Source organism: Rattus norvegicus, chromosome 8, assembly GCF_021556685.1.
Source record: "Rattus norvegicus strain SHRSP/BbbUtx chromosome 8, alternate assembly SHRSP_T2T, whole genome shotgun sequence".
Lineage (NCBI taxonomy): Eukaryota > Metazoa > Chordata > Mammalia > Rodentia > Muridae > Rattus > Rattus norvegicus.
This window is the reverse complement of record NC_141541.1, coordinates 129,622,934-129,649,534: the sequence shown is the minus strand read 5'-3', so window position 1 is coordinate 129,649,534 and position 26,601 is coordinate 129,622,934. Positions and strand designations below refer to the sequence as shown.

The following is a 26,601-nucleotide window of genomic DNA, read 5'->3' as shown; positions in this document are numbered from 1 at the left end:
CCCCGAGTCCTGAGATGGCTTCCCTTTTGAGGTGAGTGCATCAGGCAGCCAGAGGCAGCTGTGTGTTAGTGTCACTGCCTTGCTGCTCTGTGCTCCTCAGACCAGGCCACCCTTCATTCCCTTGGGTGAGATATTAATTGGTTTGCCAACCATCCAGTGGCTCTCATAAGTCACTCCAGCATGGAGTGGCTATTGATGAATTGTCAGCACTCTGAAAGGAAGGATCTGCCTGGAGTTGCTGCCTTCTTTTGTTAGGCCCAAGCACAATCCTATTTTCCTTTCAAGGTAAGAGTCCTTCCTTGTAATTACAGTTGGAGCTGACACGAGGAGGCTGGAGGTTTGTAAAGAAGCCAGCCACTATTTTTAGAGCTGAAACCAGAACCATGCTCTGGCATTGGTGGTGATGAGAAGCTGGTAATTTAGACTTGAAGTCTTTGTAAAGGTTCCACTCACTGTCCTATTTTTGAAGATATATAAGCAGATATATTTGAGCCTGCTGGAGCGCCTTCCATAGTGAAGTCAGCTTGTGTAGGAGAACCTGAAACTTCGGTGCTACAAGCCAGCTCAGACCACTGGGGCAGCAGTGGACAACACTGTGAGGGAGAAGACCCTGCTGCAGCTGTGCACCGCTACACCAAGGGCCAGGACTCGGGTTGTGGGTGGTTAGTCATGTTAGCCAAAGAAAAGTCCTTAGAAATCCTAGCATACAGAACTGGCAGAAGGTGCTGACAGCACCTGATGCTGTGGACCTCAAACCATATGTGTCTTTCTACCTCAGAGCTGGTACTTTCTTTCAGTTGGTTTCTTTTCCAGTCACTAAGATAGGGGACCCTTCGCAGCACCTTGCCTTTTAAGTCCTCTCCTCCTCTGTATAGAGCCTGAGTAATGGATTGTAAGAAGACCCATGGTAAGGAGTTCTCTTTTCCTCCACTTAGTAGAGCTGAGATCCCATCAGGGTGTGAAGGTAGTAGACCTGCCTTTTTGATGCAGACTCCATTGTATAAGCAGCCATTCTCTTTAGTAAGAAACTACCCCAAAGACTCATGGGAAAAGTACCCCAGCCCCCCAGTGTGGCCTGAGAACTGAAGATCCGGCATACTAGCGTCAGTACCTATAGCAGATAAGAGATTCTGGGTCCATCGAGTGTGGTGAGGAGGCACTTGGTCCACTGTGTTTCTTTTCCATATTGTGTGTGAATGTTCCAGCCATGCTGGTCACCCAACTGCATAGAGAAGGAGGGAGTGCTGTGAGTTTGAAGTTCCTGTTTATGGATACATATTGTCATCGGGTTGGAAAGATGGACATGAGTGAGAACGCCGCTGTCACAGAAGCATCTCATGTGCCTCAGGAGAGGACAAGTAGCCAGCAGAGATCAGAGTACTGGGGCAGGAGAGCAAATTTATAAGATGTATTCAGGTTTAAAATTAATTTAAAAATTTCCATTGGTCCTGGAAATCCTATTCTAAGTGTATACAGTGAGACAGAAATGAAGAAGTGGGTTAATGTATGCATAATAATTTCAGGATCTTTGGGGGGCTGGAGAGATGGCTCAGCAGTTAGAGGCCTGTGTTGGGTTTCAAGCACCCACATAGTGGCTCACAACCATCTGTAACTCCAGTCCCAGGGACTCCAATACCCTGTTTTGACCTCTGTGCATACCAATGCACAGGCAGAACATTCATACACATGAAATAGATAAATCTGAAAAAGAAGAATTTCAGTATTATTCATAATGGCAAAAAACCCTGAAACAATTCTTCTTCAACCCAGACTTAATCACAGCAGGGAGATGCTACAACTGTACAAGGAGAATTCCTTTACACTCATAGTTACCCCGCAAGGCTTTAGAGGGGGTGGGAGAGCTGGCTCAGTGGTTAAGAGTACTGTGTACTCTTCCAGAGGTTCCATCTATAAAGGGATCGGATGCTCTCATCTGTCCTGCAGACATACATGCAAATAGAGCACTCATGTGTACACATAAATGAATCTTAAAAAAGGTTGTATATCCCACAGCTCAAATGATCAAAGCACTGTGAGGCGTATAAGGCGATTGGTGTTCTGTACTTAAGCATCAGTATATTTGTGCACAGTTTTCAGCCTATGTTTTGACATCTGGTTGTACATTAAGTTGCACTGTTGCTGAGGGCATCCTAAGCTACGCTAGTGTCTTAGGCAGTTCTCACGCTTTCCTTTGCAGTGAGGAGATTGCTCACATCTGGCATCGTGACCCAGGTGTTTCCACTGCATGACACGGAGGCCCTGAAGAAGCTTGAGGACACCTGGTACACTCGGTTTGCTCTGAAGTATCAGCCCATAGGTATGTGTCACTGCCTGTGTCCCATGGATGAAGCCACTGTCTGCTCAGTACTTTCCTGCCAGTGCTTAGCAGCTGCGTGGGCAAAAAGACGGCTTTGTTGCTTTTAAAATCTCATGTAGGCTTTGGCTAAATCTGATCTACAACATAGGAAGCTCAGAGTAGCCTTGTGAATATATATCCTCTAAAATAAGATCTCGTCTGCTTAGGTGTGTGTGTGTGTGTGTGTGTGTGTGTGTGTGTGTGTGTGTGTGTGTGTGTGTACTGCGGTGTGGTTGAGGCTGTGCATGTGCATGTGCGCCTGCAAAGGCCAGAAGAGGGCATCAGGTCAGGTTAAGGCGAATCGGAGTTACTGGATGCAGAGTGAACACAGGTCCTGGGCACTCTAAAGAGCAGCAAGCACTCTGAATTGCCTAGCGATCTCTCCAGCAAAGACAAACCACATCTTCATGTGAGGACAGCCTACTGGGAATATTTAGTACTTGAAATTTTCTATCTCCAGAATGGCGGCCAAGCTGTGCTTGAGTTGAGCCAGACTCAATGAGAAATTCTCTATTTTCTCTGAATAAGATGAATTTTTGCAGAATATATTAATATTACTTTATGGAAAGCTACGTCAATATTAATGTTCAAACATTTTGGTTTAGTTATGTGTTTGAGTAAACCTTCTTGTCAGTGCTGGAGATTACACCTTGAGCATGCTAGACAAATGCTCTACCAGCGAGCACACCTGGCCTTTGCTAAGATTTTAAGCATGGAGACAGTATTCAAGTTGGAGCTTCACTAAGTGTTGCTGTCATCTCTTTTTCTTTAAAGGACATTTCTTTTTTATTTTAAGAGAATCCTTCTTTATTTATTTTTTTACTTCTGATCTTCATTTCCACAAACAACTGTTTACAATGTTGAACAAGAAGCGAGATGGAATGCTAGTGAGATGGTCAGAGGTTAAGACGCCTTGCTGCTCTTACAGGGGACTTGACTGGTTCCAGTTAGTCATATTGGATGCCTCACAACCACCTACAACTCCAGCTTCAGGGAGATCTGGCGTCCTCTTCCTGCCTCTGAGGGTACCTGTACTGTAACTCCAGCCCCAGGGGATCTGTGATACCTCATTCTGACTTCTGTGGGCACTGTATGCATGTAGTGCATATGCATACACTCAGACATACATGTATACATAAACTAAACTAAACTAAAAACTAAAACCTAATACCTAATAAAATCCACTGTATAATTAAGAACTATTTCCTCTCACTTGTCGCCCTCCCTTCCCCCTTATCCTATTCTTGTACCTGCTCTGAGGCCCAGGGATTGATTCCCCATGTGACCAAGGTTGGCAGAGGTACTGTATGAACGGCCTCTTTGGTTTGTCAGCAGGCTGCCCAGGCTGCCTCCTGACCAATGTTTATATGAAAGTGTGCATGAACAGCCTTGTCTTGATTTGGGAAGAAAGTATCTGTTAGGTGAAGGGGAAGTGAGGGAGAAGCTGAGGTAAAGCCCCTGACAGAGTCACTCCGGCAGCTGATGCCTGAGCTGTGAACTTGGGAAATGCAAGGCTGCCGTGCTGACAGGTGGGGGGCTGCGCTGCGTGCAGGACAGTGGGTGCCCCACACGGAATGGGAGTGGAGGTGCACGTCTGCTTATGCTGCAGTAGTGTGGCCATCTTTGGTGGCCTGTACCTCAGTTCCCCCTTCTTTCCCTGCAGATAGCATTCGTGGCTACTTCGGGGAGACAATCGCCCTGTACTTTGGGTTCCTGGAGTACTTTACCTTTGCCTTAATTCCCATGGCCGTCATTGGGCTGCCCTACTACCTGTTCGTGTGGGAAGACTACGACAAGTATGTCATCTTTGCCTCGTTCAACCTCATCTGGTCCACAGTGATCCTGGAGGTGTGGAAGCGTGGCTGTGCCAACATGACCTATCGCTGGGGGACACTGGTCATGAAGAGGCAGTTTGAGGAACCCCGGCCAGGGTTTCATGGAGTCCTTGGCATCAATTCAGTCACTGGCAGGGAGGAGCCCGTCTACTCCAGCTACAAGAGGCAACTGCGTACCTACCTGGTCTCTCTGCCATTTGTGTGCCTCTGCCTCTACTTCTCCCTCTATGTCATGATGATCTACTTTGACATGGAGGACTGGGCCTTGAGTCTCCATGAGGACAGTGGGTCTGAGTGGACCAGCCTCCTGCTGTACGTGCCCAGTATTGTTTATGCCATTGTGATCGAGATCATGAACCGTCTCTATCGATATGCTGCTGAGTTCCTAACGTCTTGGGGTAAGCCTCCACACTTTGTCCCATGTCTCTTTGCCTTTAAGATGTGCTTCTCGAGGTCAGAGGGTCAGGGAGCAATGGCTCAGCTGGTTAAAGGCACTGTCCTCCATTCTGAGGACTGAGTTTTATCCCTGAGACCTACATAGCAGAAGGAGAGAATCATGCCTCACACACACACACACACACCTGTACACACATGCACACATATGAATAAGTTGTTGCTTAGATGTTTGGGCTCACATGACAGCAGAATAGATAGCAGTCCTCTGGGCTTGCTATGGAGATCTAAGACACAGCTTGCCTGTGACCTCCTCTCATCTCCAGACTGTGGCCCCATAGTGACATGCCAGGTTCTGGGTGCCCCTCTATGCTTCTGTGCTTTTATGGATAAGAAGGTATTGATATTTACTCAGGCACCAACACTATACGGTATAGTCAGGGTAGCTCAGACATATCTGTGTAAAACCTGTCCAACACCAAAACATCCTGTTTCATGCTGAGGGAAAAATAAAATGTCTCCAGAGCAACTGAGATTTGCATCCCTCCGTCATTGATGGAGGCTCAAGGGTGGGTGTGCATGCATACATCTGTGGGAAAGAGAACCCAGATAGAGTTTAAAAGTGGAGTTCATAGGTCATTCAGTATTTGTCCATTCAAGCCAGTGTGTTGTGTTATCCTGTGGGAAGAGGTCTGGGCCTTAACTTAAAGGACCCAATGTTGTTTCTGTTTGTCCTCTAGTAACAGCAGCCAGTTCTTTCGGGGCTTTCTCCACACTAGGTCATATGTTCCAATGTCCACAGCCACTCAGGTAGCAGCCAGCCCTACAGTATGGCAGGAGGCTGAGAAGCCAGAGGCAGCATGGACGGGCTGAGATCAGGTAGTGTGTGCTAGTGAAGGCCAGGCCTCACTGCAGGAGTCTTCCAAGATGTTTTCTGTTCTTGCTTCTGTTGTCTTGGGGCCACTATATAATGTCTCTATTTCAAGGCTAAAATCTCAATTCAGGTTAATCCTGCCCAAGGCCCCATACAGAGCTGTGAGGCTTCCTCTGCAACCACTTTACTATTACAGTACAGTCTCCTCTTTTGGGTGGTTGGGTTGCCAACACTTCCCAGATTTCTTTTTCTCATATTTAGTAAAAATCATCCCCAATCACAGTGATATTTCAATGGGTGAGAATGTGCCCTATCGATGTTTTGGATGGCTATGACTGACAGCTGGAGATGCCTGGTGCCTCTGAGCACAGGCCCACTAATCCGCTCCATGACAACCTACATTGCTTCTTGTCTGAGATAGTCTTCTCTCCTCTTCACATTATAGAGAATCACAGACTGGAATCTGCCTACCAGAATCATCTTGTTCTGAAAGTGTTGGTGGTAAGTGGCATCTTCTAAGCCGTGGTCTCTTACGCAGTGCCATCCTGCTACCTCCTGGTGTCCGTGGGCACAAAGTGACTTCCAGATCTGAGCTACTCAGTGTAGTAGGGTCTTTCTGCTCTGGCCGCCTGGGTGCCAGCATCTCCGTGGGGCAGGCAGCCTTAAGCTCCATGGAAGGAGAAGGAGGGCTGCGGCCCCTGCAGGTGCTGCTGGCGCGGAGGGTGCTTGGTCAGAGCAGGCTTTGTACACAAGAGCAGGGAGCCTACATGCAGGGTCTGTGGGGTGTGAGGTCCCATGCAGTTCCTCCCATCTCTGCTCTTGCCCTTCGCTCTGTGTTTTGAACGCCTCTCACCTCCAGAGTTGATAGTTGAGTTTGGGCCTGAGGGGACAGGGAAGCACCCAAAGTCCTTGTCTGCAGCAGTTTTAGGAGGGATGGGCGGTTGCTGCGCTGTGCTGCAGAGCTCTTTACACTGTCGTCTTCTTTGACAGTTCAACTTTCTGAATTGCTTCGCCTCGCTCTTCTACATTGCTTTTGTCCTGAAGGACATGAAGCTTCTGCGCCAGGTGAGTGTGGTAACGGGATGCTGGGGAGGGGGCAGGTGCTTCGTGCTTTTATTTTGTCTATTTTGGTTCCCCATTAAATAATAAGCATTAGCTCAATGTCTTCTGCTCAGTGGAGAAGTTAGTTAAGTCTAATGATCTTGCAACTGAGCTGTTTGAGGCAGCGGAACCGACCCCTCCCAAGGCCGTTCTCATGCACAGGTGTCCAGAGCCTGTGATCTGTGGTCACTGATGTAGGTGGTTAGGATAACCTTTATCAGGTCTTGCAAACTTCATTTTTACATTAATAACATGTTAAACCTGAGAGAGTAGCAGATCCTGTGTGGCTCTGTTTCATGTAAGAAATGTTTGGGAAAGTCCTGCCTGCATTAATGGTATCATAGTTTCTGGATCATATAAAACTAGTGACTAATAAATTGAATTCAAAGTATTAATTTCTTTCTTAAAAATTTTGTATTTTGTTTGTATGAGTTTCTGGGCCACATCTATGCCTATATGCCAAGTACCAGATACCAAGGCCGAGGGCGGGGAGACAGAAAAGGGTATCAGATCCCCTGGAGCTGGAATTACAGATGACTGAGAGCTGCTGTGTCTGCCATGTGGGTGCTGGGAATCGAAACCTCATCCTCTGGAAGAACAGCTAATGCTTTTTACCAGTAGCCATCTCTACAGTCCTTCAGAGTATTGATTTCTCCTGTATATGCGTGTGTATGCAAAGGCACATCTAATGCTGAGTGTCTTTCTTGATTATTTTCCACTTTATTTTTTTGAGATACAGTCTCTCACTAAACCTGGGGCTTGTCAGTTAAGCAGGACTAGCTGCCCACTGAGCCCCAAGGATCTTCCTGTCTCTGCCTCCCTCCCCAGAACTGGATGCAGACACTAATCACCATGCCCATCTCTTTACTCAGGGAATCTGAACTCAGGTCCTCATGCTTACACAGCAGGCATTTTACTGATGAGTCATTTCCACAGCTCACACTTGTAAAATATTTAAGTCAGCCATGATCCCCACCCTGTGAAACCTGGCTATAGTTGGGTAAGATGACAAAGATCACAGTCACAATGTCAGGTTAACTTACTCTTCCTGAGAATTCTGGATTGGCTGGCCACCTGTCCGTCTGTCTGTCTATCTATCTATCTATCTATCTATCTATCTATCTATCTATCTATCTATCTCAGATAGTGTCTCACTATGTAGGATCCATGTGTAGACCAAGCCTCCCTCTGCTTCCAGAATTAAAGTCATGTCCCACCACACCTAGCCCAGCAGGTTTCTTCTGATATTATTCATGAATTAGAAACATTCCATTCACACCCAGCGTTGTAATGCTCGTGTTTGTGATATCATGCGGTGTTTAGAGTGTTGGAAGACTGTGCATGTTGTGGTTCTGTTCTGTTGTTGCTGAGTTGACGCTCATTCCTCTCCTTAGAGCTTGGCCACACTCCTGATCACCTCCCAGATCCTGAACCAAGTTGTAGAATCTCTCCTTCCTTACTGGCTCCAGCGGAAGTACTGTGCGCGGGTGAAGAGGAAAGTGCGGGCATTGAAGTCGGATGTTGACACGACCTTGTATGAGCAAGTCCTCCTGGAGAAGGAAATGGGCACTTACCTGGTAAGGTGCAGTGTTGCGAAGTTACACTTTAGTGAGTGTGAGTGAGTGTGACTGTGTGTGTGTGTGTGTGTGTGTGCACGGTGTGCTCATTGTCTCCAAAGTGCTGTGTGCTTCACTCTAAGACCTCGGCAGTGGGTCCCTCAGCAGGAACCCCTTTGACACTAGAAGGACAGAACTACACATTATGATACCTCTGACTTGACTCTGTGACACCAGAGGGTGGAGATTACCTGACCACTTCACAGAGAGGGTGCGGGGCAGTGCACAGGAGAGATGGCCCCTGAAGCAGCAGAACTGCTCACCCATGACTGTTAGGACATCAGATTAATGCCAGTATAGCTTACTAATTTACGTATTGTGTGTGAGAGAGCCTGTGCTCATGGAGTCAGAGAACAGCTTCTGGAAGTCAGCTCCTACCTCCCACTCAGTCAAGGCAGAATTTCTTGTTTCTGTTGCTCTGCAAACCCCAGGCCAGCTTAGCTGCCTGAGAGCTTCCGAGCCTCCTGTGCCTGCCTCTTGTCTCACAATTGGAGTGCTGGAGTTACAGATGTGTCTCATGGATCCTGCTTCCTGGTGGGGTGAATTTGGGGATTGAGTGGATCATGGAGCCTAATATTTTCCTTGCTGCTGAGTCATTGCTCTGCCCCAGGACAGTTCTAGAGGACTTACCTGTTATTTCGAGGAAATGAACATGGATTATTAGAGGTTTAGTTGCTCGTAATAAAAATATCTAGTTCATAAAAACCTAACTCTTCTCTCACTCTGCCAAATTTACCACCCTCCCAGGCCTCTCTGTTGCTTTTTCTAGGCTCATTGTGTGTTGTGCAGACCACACACACACACTCGCACACTTATACTCACACACACTTGCACACTTATACTCACATTCATACTCACTCACACTAGTTGACTCATATTCACACATACATACTCATACTCACTCTCAACACACTCATACACATTCACACTCATTCACACACTCACAACCCACTCATTTGCTCACACTCACACTTACACACTCATACTCTCACTCAATACACTCATACTCACTTACACACTCATACTCACACACTCTTGCTCACACTCACACACTCACACACATACACACACTCATTCACACTCACATTCACTCACTGAATCAGTCCTTCCTCATCTGAGAATGAATGGCCCAGAATCATCACTCTGATCTCTCCTGTGCTTTCACACTTCTTCCTTTATGAAGCATGACAGACAGCAGTGTGACCATAGTCCACTCCTGTGTGTGACAACACAAGCTCTAGAATTATCCTGAGCAGAAATAGACAGTGCAGTTCTGTTATTGGTCAGTAACCAAACCAGAAAGTGGATTCTAGACTCTGCTTGCTTGGCCCGGAGTCTGTGCTGTCAACATCTACCCATGTGCTCCTCGCTGAGGTCAGTTGTTCCCTGGCTGCCATAGGAGTCTGAAGTATTGCTGTGAGTCTGGAAGGAGTTTATCACTACAGAAAACTGGAGGAATTGCAGACAGAGAAGGCAAGGAAAATGAAGCCTCTGGCAGCCCTGGGTGTCCTGACCTGACCAGCTCAGAGAGCCCCTGTCCATTGCTACCCCTCCCTTGTACCCAGTGCTTTGTAGCCTTGTAGCTGTGGGAGGAGGGATGGAAATCCCTCAGTGCCCCAGCCAGCAGCCACTGCCATCTAGCCAGAGAGTCACCCCACCAAGCAGACTGAGGAGGGATACGTGCCGGGGTTGTGCCTGGACGTCGCTCTTGCACTGAAAACATTTTCTCATTTGAGAAATGCAATTGTTTTTAAAGATACTTTATTTAATATATTGTCATTTCAGTGAACAACAAAACGTTTTTCATTCTTAATTTCTAACAGAACTCACGTAAGGATGGCCTTAGAATTTGCAATAACACTTAAGAGTTGGGGCCAGAATGCTTGATGATGAAGGCAGGTGTAGAATCTTCCCTCACCTCACTTGTCACAGCATCAGCCTCTGTGACTTTCCTCAGAATGTGATTTTGCTGATGTGCTTGTGTTGGCCACAGTGAGCTGGGTTGTCCTGTGGCAGGTGGGGTCCTCCACTTGCTCACGTGGTGGCAGATTTTAAAGGGGTTTTTCTGTTTCATGTGACTGGGTTTCTGTGGGCACGTGCACCATAGCTGTGCTCCAAAGCCGTGCCCTGCCACTGGTCTGGCTCTGCCTTTGCTGCAAGCGGACAGTGTCAGACATTGTCTTTACCCAGCAGGTCTGCTGAACTTCCCTAGTATTCCCAGCACTTTCCCGTGGGTCTTGCTGGACTTTCTGCATGGACAGCTATGTCCATTTTCTTCCTTCTTCCTGACTCCACCTTGTCACTGTTGGCTGTTATGCTTGTTTGGTAGGAGTTTTGAGTCATGAACAGCACTGAGCTCTATCGAGCTCTCTCTCTGCTGCGGTTATTACCTTCTTGATTGTCTTACCATGCTACTGCACTGTATATTCATCAGGAGTATCTAAGACTTTACTTTGTGTTGAGACCATTCTACCCCTCTTCCCTTCTCAGTCATGAGACTGAGGCCCCATTTTACTCATCATGAGCATAGGTTTGGCATCTAGCAGGCACTACATGTAATATCTCAGAACGAGCGATCCCGCAGTCCCCACCCTATTGCCTTCATTCTGTGCCTGCTTCCCTTGACATTCAGTTTGGCACTGGGTACAGACACTCCGTAGGGAACCTGTCGAGGTGAGAGAGGAGCAAGGTGGGATGGGCCCCTGGAACCTGAACTTTGTCTTAGGCTATCAGTGAATTAGGAATGTGAGGTTACGATTTTGACTGACATACCATAACCGCTCTACATGGCACTCTCAAGGCTGCCATCAGTTAGCCTTTGCTGGCCTCCACCTAAGAGGTCAAGGGTGCCTTGGGCTTGTGTTTGCTTGGCTACATTTGTATTTTTCTCTTCCTGCTCTTGGGTTTTACCTGGTGCCAACTAAGCCTGGTGGTTCTCAGTCTCTCCAAAGTGTAGATTAACTATCAGTGAGCAGTGGGTACCTAGAGTCACCTAGAACTGCATCCCTACCTAGCCCTGTGGGGTATGAGGATGGACTCCTTGAAATGAACTGTCACTTGCCAGGGGCCACCCAGCACACTGTGAAATAAGGAAGGGGTTTTCTGAGCAGGGGACCCTAACATGTACACACGTGCGCGCGCACACACACACACACACACACTCTCACACACTCACACTCACACTCACACCACACACACTCATACATACAGAGATGGGGCCATGTCTTGCATTGGCAGTGGTTGAGTTACCCATCCTCTGAGGTGTGCTATCTTTGTTTTGGTTGGGTCTTTCGGTGCTCACTCAGCAAGCTGATAGCTCGTCCTCAGCCTTCCTGTGGGCAAAAGTCAGATGTAGGACTGTAGAGCGTGTGTGCGTGCTTGCTTCTATGGACCAGAGGACAACTTACAAGAGTTGGTCCTCTCTTTCCACCATATGGATTTTGGAAGCAAATTCAGGACTTCAGGCTTAGTATCAGACTCCTTTACCCAGTGTAGCATCTTCCCAGCTCATCGTCACTTTCTAGTTAAGGTCTGGGCATCTTGAGTGCCTGTGGCTATGGATCCTCTCCTCCCTCTAGAGTGTGTATCTGTATAATTTTGGTTGTCCTTGAACTCAAAGATCTGCCTGCCTCTGCCTCCTGAGTGCTGGGATTAAAGATGGCTAGCAAGGATACAGCTCTTGGATCATTAAGAACAGCATGTTTAGATTTGGCATTGTTTGTCTTATGTTGGTAAAAGTGGACATCATTAGTTCAATGACTTATATTTGTGGAAATGGGCAACTAAATAATTTATTCCTTATTTCAGCAACTTAGTGCAAAATCACATTTAAATTTGTATGAATTTGTGGTTGAGAAGAAAGTGTTGGCGTAGACCCTGAGTCCTTAGTAGCTAAGACCCCCTTTGTGTGCATTGCAGTGGTTATCCTGGGACACTGAGCGAAGCCTGCTGTCTCTCTACATTTCAGGGGACCTTTGATGATTACTTGGAGTTGTTCCTGCAATTTGGCTACGTGAGCCTTTTCTCTTGCGTTTACCCGTTAGCAGCTGCTTTTGCTGTGTTAAACAACTTCACGGAAGTCAACTCAGATGCCTTGAAAATGTGTAGGGTCTTCAAACGACCGTTCTCAGAGCCTTCGGCCAGTATTGGCGTGTGGCAGGTAACTGTGTTTTCACCAATGTGAAAAGCTGGTCATAGTTTGGGGAAAGGAAAACTCTAAAAACAGAAAATGTGTAATACCCAGAACACCCCTAAATACCAGAAAATAGACTCAAGAGTAATATTGATAACTCAGGAAAGAAATGCAAACAGTAAAACCAGGGATCAGCTAGAAAACAAGTGTCTGACTTAAATCCCAACATACCAATGGTTACACTAACTACAAATGGCCTAAAGATACATATTAAAGACTGAGATTGGCAGAGTGGCTGAGACTGTGGCCCGGGTATGCACTGTTTACAGAATAATCCACATGGGTTGGTAGAAACAGGGAGAGTAAAGGAAGTAAAAGGAAGCATTGCTGAGAAGAAAAGAGGGAAACAGAGCGGGCTATGATACTGTGAGGGAAAAGGTACCAGAGAGGAGCACTCTGCCATGAAAAGGGGGACACATTCTCAGAAAACATTAAACTGAAAGGCATATGCATCAGAAACAGTCTTGAAGCAGAAGAAAGGACAAGAAAGAAGAAATGGATGAACCCTCATTGCACTTAGAGATGAAAATACTCCCCTCCCCAAGATAGAAGAGGAAAGTCACAAGTGGAGAAAGCTCGGTGGTGCCATCAGCAGGCAGTGTTGGACAGGACACCAGTTATCTCAGGACACACAGCACATTCAAGAGTTGCAACTGTAATTAGTGACGGAAGATAACAGAGGATCTCCACGGGAAAACCAGACGGCACCAAACACCCATGAAAAGAAGCTCTCAGATGAGAAATACTAAACCAGAGGAAAAGCGTGTGGGGCACAACTGATGAGGGAGGGGCCGTCAGGAACGCACAGCACTGGGCGTTTATGCTGGAAGGATCTCAGTGTTCGCTCCCTAGAAAATACAGATAAACCCAAGGCCAGTAGAAGAAAGGAAAGAAGAAAGAGCAAGTTCAGTGAAAGTGAAGCAGACACATGGTCAGTGAGAAGAGACAGACAGTAGCAGGGCCCAGCAGGAGTGGAGTGAGGTCAGAGTCTGCAAACCTGCTGCCGCTGGGTGCTGGGGACCTGCTGCCGCTGGGTGCTGGGACCTGCTGCCGCTGGGTGCTGGGACCTGCCTGCCGCTGGGTGCTGGGGACCTGCCTGCCGCTGGGTGCTGGGGACCTGCTGCCGCTGGGTGCTGGGGACCTGCCTGCTGCTGGGTGCTGGGGACCTGCTGCCGCTGGGTGCTTGGGACCTGCTGCCGCTGGGTGCTGGGACCTGCTGCCGCTGGGTGCTGGGGACCTGCCTGCCGCTGGGTGCTGGGGACCTGCTGCCGCTGGGTGCTGGGGACCTGCCTGCTGCTGGGTGCTGGGGACCTGCTGCCGCTGGGTGCTGGGGACCTGCTGCCGCTGGGTGCTGGGGACCTGCTGCTGGGTGCTGGCTGGGTGTGGCCACAGGAGCTTGACAACTAGTAGAGGGGACCTTCCCTTCAAAGGCAGAGCCTCCTGCTGCAGCTCAGCCAATGAATGGGGGAGAGGAGGAGGGGACATCTCTGTGACTGTGAAGGAAGTTGAGTCTAGAGCCCACATCCCCAGAAGAAAATATCTGGCTCAGATAACTATACCACAGATTTCACTACTCAAAAAGAAGTCATACCAATTTTATACAATTCGAGACCGTGGAGGAAGAGGAGTATTTCCCAGATCATCTTATGAGACCGGAACCCAGGGGCTCATTCTTCAGTGAGAGGTTCTGAGGAGGAAGGACCAGGGCATCAGAGCTGAAGGAGATGAAGCAGGTGGGCCTGGGGGGCTTGCATATGCATGTACATAGGGATATTCAATAATGCCTTATGCCGAGCAAGCTTATCCGGAAGTTCAGAATCTTACATCCAGTTTCCAGGGAAATATGCATCCAGCAGATACTGTCACAAAGTGGGGTAGAGTCAGCAACAGGCTAACCAAGCTGCCCTAGGGATCAAGGGTCCCAGTAGCGTCACAGACCTAACCCACGGCAGCCCTGGTACCGATAAGTCCAGTCTTTGAGGGTGGGAGGAGTCGGGTTCTCAGGACCCAAAGCTGCAGCTCTCCTAAGGACCCTGCCCCAGGCCATTACTGGCTCTGCCTAACTATTCCTGGCTTAGAGAAGGAGCTACGTTCCCTCCCCATACACTGGGACCTCAGGGAAAATCTGGGGTCAGTCTAGCCCTCAATACTTAAAGAACCAGAATTAATATAATGGTAAGACCAGACACAGAGAGAATTAAGAAACAAATAGTATCCCTCATGTATAGCAGAGAGCATGAAGCCATTTGTGTTCTAAAACTGTGGAACAGTATATGTACACAGATGGGCACAAGCAAAGCTGAGATGGGTGTGCGTGCCAGTGTTCTTACACTGCGACGTAGTACTGTGTTTCCCAGGCACGTTTATTGTGTGAGAATGACATGGAGATGTGAGGACTTATGTAAAGATGCACAGACCCTGTGCGAACTTAGATACCATAAAGATATACAGTCACAGTATAGGCTATAGATCAGTTTTAGTTCAACCGTCAAGTGACATAAGGCCAAGGAGCTGAAACAAACCAATGGAGAGGGGTGTGTTTCAGTCGGCTCAGGCTGGTTAATCAGAGAAGGCAAAGGAATGTACACACGAAACAGAAGGGTCTGGTACAGCTGTTTGGAGGAAATCTGGTTTCAGATTGGTGTTCTTGGGAGAACCCAGAGAATCAACCAGAAAATTGCTAAAGTAACAAAAAGTACAGCAACGCAGCAAATCAGTGCAAGGCCTGGGCAGCTCTTTCATCCGTGCCTGTTGGAAGAAGTGACAGAGAGCAGTCCTTGTGCTCCTTAGAATGACTGGCTTCAGTTATCAGGCAGCAGCCATCAAGAGCTTTAAGTGAAAACAGAAACAAAATAGCACAGGGGTTCTCCACGGTTACCCAGCGACCACCATGGGACACATTGACCTCCTCGTGGGACCCAGTCAGTGTTCTGTAAGTCCCACCGAAGCCTGGCTTCTGGATTTGCTAGTGCCCTTTGAGTTCTTTGAGAGGATTTTGGTTCTTGTCCCCAGGAAGGGACCACATTGATAATGAGCCTTCTGGAACGTGGGGCTTATCAAAGTGGTACAGTTTTGTAAATTAACTTCTTTCCAAACATCACTGCCTGCTTTGGGAGCAAAGTGCTTTCCTGTGATGGTCTTTACACGCCCTTGAGAAACAAGCAGAGACGAGTCACGGACAGTGCCTGCTACAGGCATCCACACTCGAAGGCTTGGCCACACTGCTTAGGGGTCGTCAAGCCAAAAGGATCTAAAGTGCCCGCTAGCATACAGCTTTCCTAAGCAAAGAAAACACTACCAAGATGGACGGAGGTTTAAAATGTAGATTGTGTAGAACCTAGGGAAGGGCTTGTCCTCGGGGTTCAGATAACATGGAGATGGGATGTGACTTTTGCTACTCTTAATGCCTCACCTTTTTCCCTTTCAGTTGGCTTTTGAAACAATGAGTGTTATATCTGTGGTCACTAACTGTGCTCTGATCGGAATGTCACCACAAGTGAATGCAGTCTTTCCAGAATCCAAAACAGACCTTGTTCTGATCGTGGTGGCTGTGGAGGTAAGTGAAAGTGTTTATCTTTCTCCTCTGCTGTCCTCCAGAACTGCTGTGGTCTGTAGTAACACACGTGCCGAGCGGTAAGAAAGCATGTTGGAGCAGTAAGAAAGCATGTTACATTAGGACAATAGACTAGAGAATGAAGGCCTGTGTGCTGCTGCTCCCTACCCAGCTCACAGGAAGAGGGCTTCCAGACACTGTTGGAATCTCCATTTGGAATAGACATCTGCAGACTTGACATGTGTTTCCTGCTTGTTCTTGGGAAATGTCCCTTCTTGCTTTATACCTGGTCTGCTACAGTGGCATTCACTGTAACACCCTCAGACTCTGGTAACTTGTAGAAGGGCACTTAGTCTCACACACAAGACACAGGTACTCTGTCCATGTGTGTCTGTTTATCATTTTTGAACTATGGGGTCCCACTGTGTCTGGAAAATTAAGCAGGGACCAAACATGAACAAGAAATCCTCAGAGCTACCCTCGCTGCTGCTGATATTTGACACCAAAGAGCATTGTGCCATTTCGTGACTAGTTAGACTTGTGGAAGTGTTCAGAAACAGAACTTGGTAAAGACTATAGAGCAGCACACCCAAGGCTTCTGGGTCAATTGTCCCACTCGGAGGCTAAAGATCCATCCTGATGGTCCCCTCTCTTCTGTCCTATGTTGTGTGAGCTCAGTGTGTGTGTGTGTGTGTGTGTGTGTGTGTGTGTGTGTGTGTGTGTGAGAGAGAGAGAGAGAATGTGTGTGCGCTCACTGTGTGTGTGAGTTCACTGTGTGTGCTTGCTGTGTGAGCTCAATGTGTGTGTGTGTGTGTGAGAGAGAGAGAGAGAGAGAGAATGTGTGTGTTCACTGTGTGTGCGCTCACTGTGTGTGTGTGCTCACCGTGTGCACATGTGATCACTGTGGATGCCATGTATACAGTGTGCATTCAGGAGAATAATTTTTTGACACCACTGAGTAGGAGGGAGAAAGATGGCCCTGGTGAGAGCCAGTATATCAATGTTGAATTTGGGGTATAAAACGGGATTTTGAAGAGCCATTTGTGAGGTTTATTACCTATAGAAAAGAGGGCAAAGGAAAGACCTGAACGCTGCCTGGGCTCATAGTGGCCATTCAGCGGGGACAGAATGAGTGTTTGGTTCTTTGAGACAGGGTCCCATGTAGCCCAGGCTATCCTCAAAGTATCCATGTAGCTGAGGATGCCTTGAACCCTGATCCTCTTTCCTCTACGTACAGGAGCTGGGATTACAAGGGAGCTTCACCATTGGCTATTATTAGCTTTTGAAAATGTCCTTTTCACAGATAATAGCATGTTTTTCTTTAATGTATTTATTCATGGTCTCTACGTAAAATTTTGCTAATTCAAAAAGCCACAGTAAATTATAAAAATACATAAATTATGTTTTAAATAAAAATTTAACATATTGATGGAAAAAAGCAATTTAAAATGTTACATTTCTCCTCAAAGTCGTTAGCATCTAAGTGTATGTATATGATTAAGATTTGTCACAGAACAAAGACCTTTTAGAAAGTCCTCCACTGTGCTTGTCCCCTGGCCTCACACCTCCAACCCCAGATAACTTGGTGCTTTTACTTCTGTCTGATGCTTGGGTTTCTTTTAAGAGTTGCATTTGCTGCACCCTCCAATGAAGTAAGGGCCCAAAGTGAATGCTGCTGGCAGCTGTGTGTTTACTGCCACCTAGTGCTGCCCTTAGAGTCATGGCTCGACACGGCTTTGTACAATAGATTTATTGGGAATGGACATGAGGGGAGAGCACGCTGGGTGTGACAGTTTTATGGGTTAAAGTTCGATATTGGAATACCATGAATGTCAGCCCACAGATCAAATTGATGTTCACAGTTCCCTGAGAAGCCACCTCATTTCTGAGACATCCTGTCGTCTCTGATGTCGGTCCTAGCAGAGGGCCACCTCTGTAAGTGCAGGATCACAGTAAAAGTGAAGCTCCTGAAGACAGCAGTGGTCACACAGTCCAAGTTCATGTGTGGAATGATGTCCCGTTATCTCGTGTGCTTCTGTCAGGTTGTGTCAGACATGCCGAATGCTAGCCATTTCCCCTCTACACTGGAGGTTCCCCTGAGGCACAAGTGAGCCAACGATTCATGCTGGGAGCTTGCCTGCATTTTAGCTTCTAGTGACTAGTAAGTTCATTGTCTCTGTTCATGTTTAATTACAATATCCTTTAAAAATGGTTTCTTGTGGGTGTGTGGGGGGGGGGGAGTAAGTTATAAGATGCACTCGCCCCCTACTGGTTAGAAATGGAACTGCGGGTCATCTGTATGCAGTACTGTAGCCATGAGAGTGGATGGGGTTTTCCTAGTTTCTGACATAAAATTGTAAGCTCACTGAAGACAACTGTTCAGGATTCACTTTAGAATTTTTGTTGAATGTGTCCCCCTTCTCTAGGGTGTGGTGGGCCACAGTGACAGACTGCTGTGTACTGTGGTTACTGTGGAGTCTGTCACTGAGCCACCTCCTAGTGCACTCACCCTGTCCTCTGCAGGATCGAGGTACATCAGCCTGCACTGCAGGGACAAGTGTTTGGGGTGAGCAGGGCTCCCACGTGTAATGGTGAGACCCGAGGCGGAATGCTTGTGTGAGAGAGTGAACACAGAGTCCTTGTGACAGTCCTTGTGGCAGGTGTGATCTGACTGGTGTGATGCCATCCGTGTCACCATCAGCTCTTCAGCAGTCCTCACGCACGGCAGAGATGTCGGAGGCAGAGTGCAGATGAGTGGGCACCTCAGGTTCCCTTCTCTGGCCTCCGTGAATCTCACCTCTCAGCATTAGTGCCTGTGCCGGCCATGGGCGCATCTCCCAGCCTCATGTCTTCATGGTTGATTGTGTCACAGTTTGCTTCTCATTGTAGTTTCCTCCTCCTCCTCTTTCTTCTCCTTTCTTGCTGGGTTTGCCTCCATGCCTGAGTCCATCCTTCCCGGCCCCTACCCACCCTCCTTGTTGCTGATTCTGACTCTCTGAGTTCTCAGCATTGGCGGAGCCAAGGTCCCCGCTTTTCATCTGTGCTGTGCTCAGCGTCAGCCACATGCCACATGCCACATGCCACGTGCCGCATGGCTAAGTGTGCTGTGGCTGTTCTTTGCTACTTTATGGGTTCTTCCTTCTTCCACCCTTCTCTACCCACTTTCCATCCCTTCAACCCCAAATACCAGAGACGAGGAAAAGGATAGAGAGGAGAGGGAAGAGCTCCCTGATATTCAGGGGTGTGAGTGGGGGCAGCATCAGCGTTAGACTGCTTCCTGCTGATTAGGGCATTGAGTTCCTTGGGGCAAGTCTGGACTTCAGAATGAGGATATCTGATTATTTCTCCTCCTCTTCTTCTTCTTCTTCCTCCTCCTCCTCCTTCCTTCTTCCTCCTTCCTTCTCTCTTCTCCCTTCTTCCTTCCTTCTTCTTTGTGTATGGCTACTTAACAAACTGCAGCCACCTCCATACAAACAATCAACCACCCACCCCAGCTTTCCAGACCCTGGCATTTACACCTTCTGAAAAATTCCCAGAATCCCAAGCATCGCACACTAGGGGATGCAGCTGAAGACTCTGAGGCAAATCCTGTCAGCTGCTGAGAAGCAGCCCTGTATCCCCAGACCTGGTATTAAAACCAAAACATATCCTTACAATGTTTCTGCTGTTTTTAAAGAAAGCAGAGTTCCAGGTTTCAGACTCTAGTGTGCAGTTTAGCCGCCTCAGCTGGACTCTTACAACCGGTCCCCACCAGGCTCATTGTGCTCCTGCTGTCTCGTCTGCCCCAGAGTAATTCTTAAACCTTATTAACTGGGTTTAGTGACCCACACTCCTGGGTGTGTCTATGAGGGTGTCCCTAGACATAAGGAGATCAGGAGGACCCTGCTGTAAACAGTAGGTTTGTAATGAAATGGCTTTATTGGGCAGTGGTGAAAGGTTGGAGATGAGACCAATTTAGTGCAAATAGGTTCCTGGGGTCATGTGATGGGATGTTCTGGTTTCTTCCTGTGTGTGATCCTTCTCTCTGCTTCTTGTTCACCAAGAAGTGGAGAATAGCTTCTACCTCATGTTCCTGCTGCCAGGATGTTCTGCCCAAGCACATGGAGTGAGGCAGCCATGAACTGAACCCTCTAACCATGAGCTAAATCAAACTCCTCTGTTAACTCCTTTACCTCAGGCATTCTGTCAGCAGCCATGAGAACGTAATGGCACATCCACAGTCTGCTCTTGGTGCTATTCTTCCATGTTTGTCCTCTGTGGTGGGACAGGCTCTCAGTGGATAGCAAGGCCTTTCCCCTTAGTCTTCCACCTGCCCTGGTTCCTGTTCCACTGAAGGACCCTTCACGCAGTTAGCAGGACTCACACAGCTGTCTAATTTCCATTGTTTCCCTCCAAGATGGAGCTTCCCAGGGCTGACAGGTGTGTGCCTAGTCACTGCCTGAATGGTTTCAAGTGATGAAACAGTTCTTACTAAGAATTTGTACAAGGGCAAATGAGTCACAGGTTTTCCCTCTCCAAGCTCTTTGTGAGTTATTTGAGCATGAATTTTAGAGTTGTAATTGATAAGCTTGCTGACTGTACTTTTTGAAAGCACGCTAAGAAAACCTCTAGGCAAAAATCTTAAAATTCTATTATTTGTAAGATATACTATAAAATTAAAACATGTTAGGTGGGAGCTAGTAAGATGGCTCAGAGGCTAAGATCGCATCACTGCTCTTGCAGAGGACCCAAGTTCAGTTCTCAGCACCCACACTGGGCAGCTCCTGAACACCCACAACACTGTAGTTCTTCATCTTTTAGTGAGTTCAAATGCATCTTCTGCTCGTTGTGGTAAATGGCAGTACCTGCAGTAGCTACTTGGTATTTGTCAGCTGATGCTGTTCTTTTCAGAAGCACAAACTCGTGGTGGTGGACTGTATTAAATTCTGATAATTTAATTGCAAGCTTGACCAGGAAGAACCAACTGCCATCTGTACTGTTCATGGTTTCCACATTCCAAGTTTTTGTTGTTGTTGTTGTTGTTGTTGTTTTTTGTTTTGCTTTTTGTTATTTGTTTTTTGTTTGTTTGTTTTGCATGTGTTGTGGGGTCTGGCTCTTCAATCTGGGTCCTTTTGGATGGAATCATGAGCTAGATTTCCCCCCAACATTTTGAAACAGGGTGGTGAGATAGCCCAGAAGTGTGAGTCACCACCCCCCTGCCTGTCTTCCTATTTCTGTTTGTTGTTGGTTTTTTTGGGGGTTTTTTTGTTTTTGTTTTGTTTTGTTTTTGATGTTTTCTAGTCTTACTCTAAGCTGCCCCCATCTTCAGTTTTTATCCAATTAAAATGTGGCTCTGGGTTCTGTGGTTGGCTTGAGGATATTAAAGGTAGACAGGGTGGTTTCTTTCACTGGATGCATATTTATTTTATGATTAAAACATACCAGCTATTAATAAGATATGGTCCTAGCTTTGGGAGCATGTACAGACTTGCCCAAGGGAAATCCCAGTGTGATAGGAGGCCTCTTCTCTAACCCCCTTCCCAGTGGCCCCGATCTGCATGCCTGCTGGATGGTGCTGGTATAGGCTCTCTCCGCTTCTAGAAATGGTTGAGATGTGGGCTTTGGAGACAGCGTCTGCTTGCTAAGTGCTTATGAAGAGAGATTTCCCACCACTACCACCCCAAAAATATTTGTTTTTGCATGGCATTCTTGTTACTTTAATTGATGTAATTTAATTAAATGAAATGAAAACTGATGAAAAGCACGTGCTAACGTCGTAAAGCCATCGCTGCCGCAGTGGAAACCTTTGGGTAAAGTAGAGCTGTCACTGCAGTGAAAACCTTTGGAAGGACTCCATAAGACAAATTGCTATCAGACAGGATAAGGAAAAGACAGTTACGAGAGAGAAACCATAAAAATCTGGGCACACTCTACTGTGGCTTCACACTGCTGCCAAGTGTCTGTCAAGGTTTTACTCCTGAAGCCTGGGAAACCCAGTTACCATATTAGGGGTTGTAATGGTTAATGCTGACTGCCAGCTGGCCAGGATTTAGAATCACCTCTGGTTTCCAGAAAGCTTCCATTGAAGGAGGACCTTCCCCAAGTGTGGGCAGCACCATCGCCAGCTGGGGTCCTGAGTGTAGATGGTGCCACTGTGGGCTGGAGTCCTGAGTGTGGGTGACACCATCAAGGGCTGGGGTCCTGAGTGTGGACAGCACCATCGAGGGCTAGGGTCCCATACTGAATAAAAAGAGGAAAAGGAGGCAGCCACTGAGAAGCCGAATCTCTCCAGCTGCCAGTCACTCCTACCTCCATGACTTCCCTCCATGATGAGCTGTGCACCTCCAAACTCAACAAGGTACTTCCTCAGGCATGTACCCCACAATGCAGAGGGGTACACAGGTCTCTGATTCTCATCTGAGTAAACTGCGTTGATTCTGAAGAATTGCTTGTTTCCTTGTGTCATCTGAATGGGCTTCCTGGGGACTTTAGTCCCTGAGTCAAAGGCAGATGTTTGCTTTGTTGACCTCCCAAAGACCTCAATACTTATGGTTAGCACACACTCTTTTTTAAGTATGATTTGATGACATTGATGACAGAGTCTCTCTCTCTCTCTCTTAGATTATTTTGCATTTTAAAGGTATTACAGTGGTTAACATACTTCTTGCCCTAAAATATAGGCAAAGGAAAGCCCCTCACTTCGGAAGTGATATTTCTCATTCACGGTAGCATGGATTTAGAAATGCTCAGGTGGGGTAAGAATGTAAGACCTGGGAAACTCACAGCCCAGAGTGTCAAAAGCAGGAGAGCAGATGGTCCTCAGGGAATCTACATTCTGCGGAGAGGAGAGCAGATTGTCTGGCTCTGAGGACACTCCCTGGTCACTGCCTCTTCTCAACTTGCTCTGGGCACAGTTGTCAGTTGTCTGTCTGTCTGTCTGTCTGTCTCTCTACCCCCACTCTCCAACTCCCCCCACCTTGTGCTCTTGCTCTCAGTAACAGGAGAGATGCAGCAGTCCCTGCTCAGTCCCTGCTCTCTCCCTGCTCAGTCCCTGCTCTCTCCCTGCTCAGTCCCTGCTCTCTCCCTGCTCTCTCCCTGCTCACTCCCTGCTCACTCCCTGCTGAGCTTCCCTGTTTACATAAGGGTTCTAGGCCACACTTGCTGCTGTCTTATTCTGGGGAACATTTTTGGTTTCAGTTTGTTTTTTTTATTTTTTCCCCCTCTGAGGTTAGGAAACATATTTTATTCCAGAAAAATAAAAAGTATTGAGGCTCCTAAGAAATCTCTGCCCTTTATAATAAATAGTGCTGGAGCAGTGAGGGGCTCTGTGTAGCCAGGGACACTTTGAAAGGAGCAGAAGTGAGGGTGGATCAGAGCTTAAGGGCTTTCTTGAGGTCAATGAGGGCATAATTTGGGGGATGTGGAATGGGTGTGGTGGTCTCTTACAGCCTTGCTTTTCATTTCCCATGGCAATCTGAGTTCAGTGCTATGTTTCCCACTAGGAGCTTGCCCTCCATCCCTGTGCACAGGCATGGGAGGTGCAGTTGTGCATGCTGACAGCTCTCGCCTTCCGTGCCCCCCCAGGTCTGTCTTTTTCCCTTTGCTCCATTCTTTGGCAGCTTTGCTTCTATGGTCCCAGCTCTTGGCACGTGTTACCCATGTAGCTGCCTTAGTAACCAGTGACCTGCAGAGCTGCCACAGTAACCAGTGACCTGCAGAGCTGCCACAGTAGCCAGTGACCTGCAGAGCTGCCGCAGTAGTCAGTGACCTGCAGAGCTGCCGCAGTAGTCAGTGACCTGCAGAGCTGCCGCAGTAGCCAGTGACCTGCAGAGCTGCCACAGTAGCCAGTGACCTGCAGAGCTGCCGCAGTAGCCAGTGACCTGCAGAGCTGCCGCAGTAGCCAGTGACCTGCAGAGCTGCCGCAGTAGCCAGTGACCTGCAGAGCTGCCACAGTAGCCAGTGACCTGCAGAGCTGCCACAGTAACCAGTGACCTGCAGAGCTGCCACAGTAACCAGTGACCTGCAGAGCTGCCACAGTAGCCAGTGACCTGCAGAGCTGCCTTAGTAGCCAGTGACCTGCAGAGCTGCCGCAGTAGCCAGTGACCTGCAGAGCTGCCGCAGTAGCCAGTGACCTGCAGAGCTGCCGCAGTAGCCAGTGACCTGCAGAGCTGCCACAGTAGCCAGTGACCTGCAGAGCTGCCACAGTAGCCAGTGACCTGCAGAACTGCCACAGTAACCAGTGACCTGCAGAGCTGCCACAGTAGCCAGTGACCTGCAGAGCTGCCACAGTAACCAGTGACCTGCAGAGCTGCCACAGTAGCCAGTGACCTGCAGAGCTGCCGCAGTAGCCAGTGACCTGCAGAGCTGCCGCAGTAGCCAGTGACCTGCAGAGCTGCCGCAGTAGTCAGTGACCTGCAGAGCTGCCACAGTAGCCAGTGACCTGCAGAGCTGCCACAGTAGCCAGTGACCTGCAGAGCTGCCACAGTAGCCAGCGCTACAGCTGCAGAGCTGCCACAGTAGCCAGTGACCTGCAGAGCTGCCACAGTAGCCAGCGCTACAGCTGCAGAGCTGCCACAGTAACCAGTGACCTGCAGAGCTGCCACAGTAACCAGTGACCTGCAGAGCTGCCACAGTAACCAGTGACCTGCAGAGCTGCTGCAGTAGCCAGCGCTACAGCTGCAGAGCAGTGAATTCCTGTTTAGCCTTCTGCCCTTAAACAACCAGGTGATTTCATCAAAACCCTGGCTGAGGTTCTGTTGTAGAGGAGAGAAGATAATTACTCGTCTTCCCTCTCCAGGAGGGCTGGCACTTCAGAATGACCATCTCAGGCTCATTCTGAGGTTTCATCTTGGTTTAATGCTCTTTAAATGTTGAAAAAGTGTTGTTTGGGGTCTGGTCAGGCACTGCTTCAGAGGCTCATGATGTTCCTGTTACTTGAATGTGGTCGCTTCGCTTTGCTTCGCTGAGCCTCTGTCACTCTGCTCCTTCAGCAGATTGATTGCCTAGTAGCTTCAGAGGGGCTTTGACTTCTTTTGTGGACCCCAAGGTGCCATGATGCAGACAGGACCAGCCCAGGAGTTAGTAGAGTGGTGGTGGTGTATGAGATGCTGCTGCTGGTATCTGTCCCTGGCTAATGAAACACTTTCCCAGGACCTAGCATTCAGAGTTATTAAAAATGGACTACAGCTTTCTAATGTTAAGTGCCAAGAGGGACAAAGGGTCTGAGTTTCTCGTTTTACATATATTGGGTAAAAGGGGAAAAATTAATGTTTCAACTAAAGGTGCATGCATATGTGTGTATGTGTGTGCCTTTGTGTGTGTGTGTGCGTGTGTGTGTGTGTGTGTGTGTGTGTGTGCATGTGTGCGCATGCGTGTTGTAAGTTGGGCTCAGGCTGAGACTGTCTTCTGACAGATTGAGCACAGGTGGATGATGAGCTGCGGAAGGTAAAGACACTGCTGTCCCTAAGCCAGAGGCACTCATGCCTGGGTGACCACACAGGCTTCTGTTGCTCTTTCCATATCAAAGCCTCATGCAGAAGCTAATTGGCACCATCTGTGCTGATAATGAAGTCCATGATGTGACTACTGGTGCGAGGAACTTGCTGAAGGAGTTCACAGTCAGGGTGAGATGGGAGCAGGGAGAATGGTTTTGTGGATGCTCAGTGCTAACCAGCCATAGAAAGAGAACTGAAAGGAAGAGCAGCCAGGTGCCGTCCCATGCTGAGTGCTCTAAGATGTGTGGCTGTGCTCATTCAGCAGAGTGCTCCCATTCTTGTCCCATGTGTTAGAGCTGCTCTGAGATCGCTAATATTCATCCTGCCCAAACTGGGTGCCTCTTCTCTTCTTTCAGTGCTTCTACCCTCTGCCCCTCTGCCGCTCTGCCCCTCTGCCTCTCTGCCCCTCTGCCTCTCTGCCCCTCTGCCCCTCTGCCTCTCTGCCTCTCTGCCTCTCTGCCCCTCTGCCTCTCTACCTCTCTGCCTCTCTGCCCCTCTGCCCCTCTGCCTCTCTGCCCCTCTGCCCCTCTGCCTCTCTGCCTCTCTGCCTCTCTGCCCCTCTGCCCCTCTGCCTCTCTGCCTCTCTGCCCCTCTGCCTCTCTGCCTCTCTGCCTCTCTGCCCCTCTGCCCCTCTGCCCCTCTGCCCCTCTGCCTCTCTGCCCCTCTGCCTCTCTGCCTCTCTGCCTCTCTGCCCCTCTGCCTCTCTCTGCCTCTCTCTGCCTCTCTCTGCCTCTTTGCCTCTCTGCCTCTCACCATAGACAGTCTGACCCACTCAGGCCACTTGTAGTGATGTCATTGAGCGTCTTACCCTTGGGTTTTAGTATGGCTCCTAGATTTAGAGTCTGCTCTGCCTCTCTCATTCTCAGCCCTCCTTCAGAGAACTCATTCATTGCTGGGAGTATGGCCTAGGTTGCAACTACGCTTCACACACACACACACACACACACACACACACACACACACACACACACACAATCATTCATACATGTATATAAACTCACAAGTGAAATTAACAGAAGGTGTCAGTTGATTATTTTATCCACTGAGAGGAAGAATTGTTCCCAGACACTCTTCCTCAACTCTCTTGTATTATATACATCTTAGTCTAGGTTTTTAGATAAACTGTGCTCCTCAAGGAGAATCTGTCTGTGAGAGTGCAGACACATGCATGACATAGCACATATGTGGCTTTCAGACAGTCACAGGCG

At 48.2% G+C, this 26,601-nt stretch overlaps 1 protein-coding gene across 7 annotated transcripts in view; it reads left to right on the top strand.

Moving 5' to 3' along the window:
• The window catches only part of Ano10 (anoctamin 10), a 120,743-nt gene that overhangs the window by 35,469 nt on the left and 58,673 nt on the right, over positions 1-26,601 (top strand). For all 7 annotated transcript variants that reach the window (XM_087561619.1, NM_001447084.1, XM_087561621.1 and 4 more), the window contains 7 exons: positions 2,198-2,317; positions 4,020-4,589; positions 5,904-5,959; positions 6,449-6,523; positions 7,954-8,136; positions 12,143-12,334; positions 15,795-15,923. In XM_087561619.1, the coding sequence (XP_087417745.1) occupies positions 2,198-2,317; positions 4,020-4,589; positions 5,904-5,959; positions 6,449-6,523; positions 7,954-8,136; positions 12,143-12,334; positions 15,795-15,923 (1,325 nt within the window). The remainder of the gene's footprint in view (positions 1-2,197; positions 2,318-4,019; positions 4,590-5,903; positions 5,960-6,448; positions 6,524-7,953; positions 8,137-12,142; positions 12,335-15,794; positions 15,924-26,601) is intronic.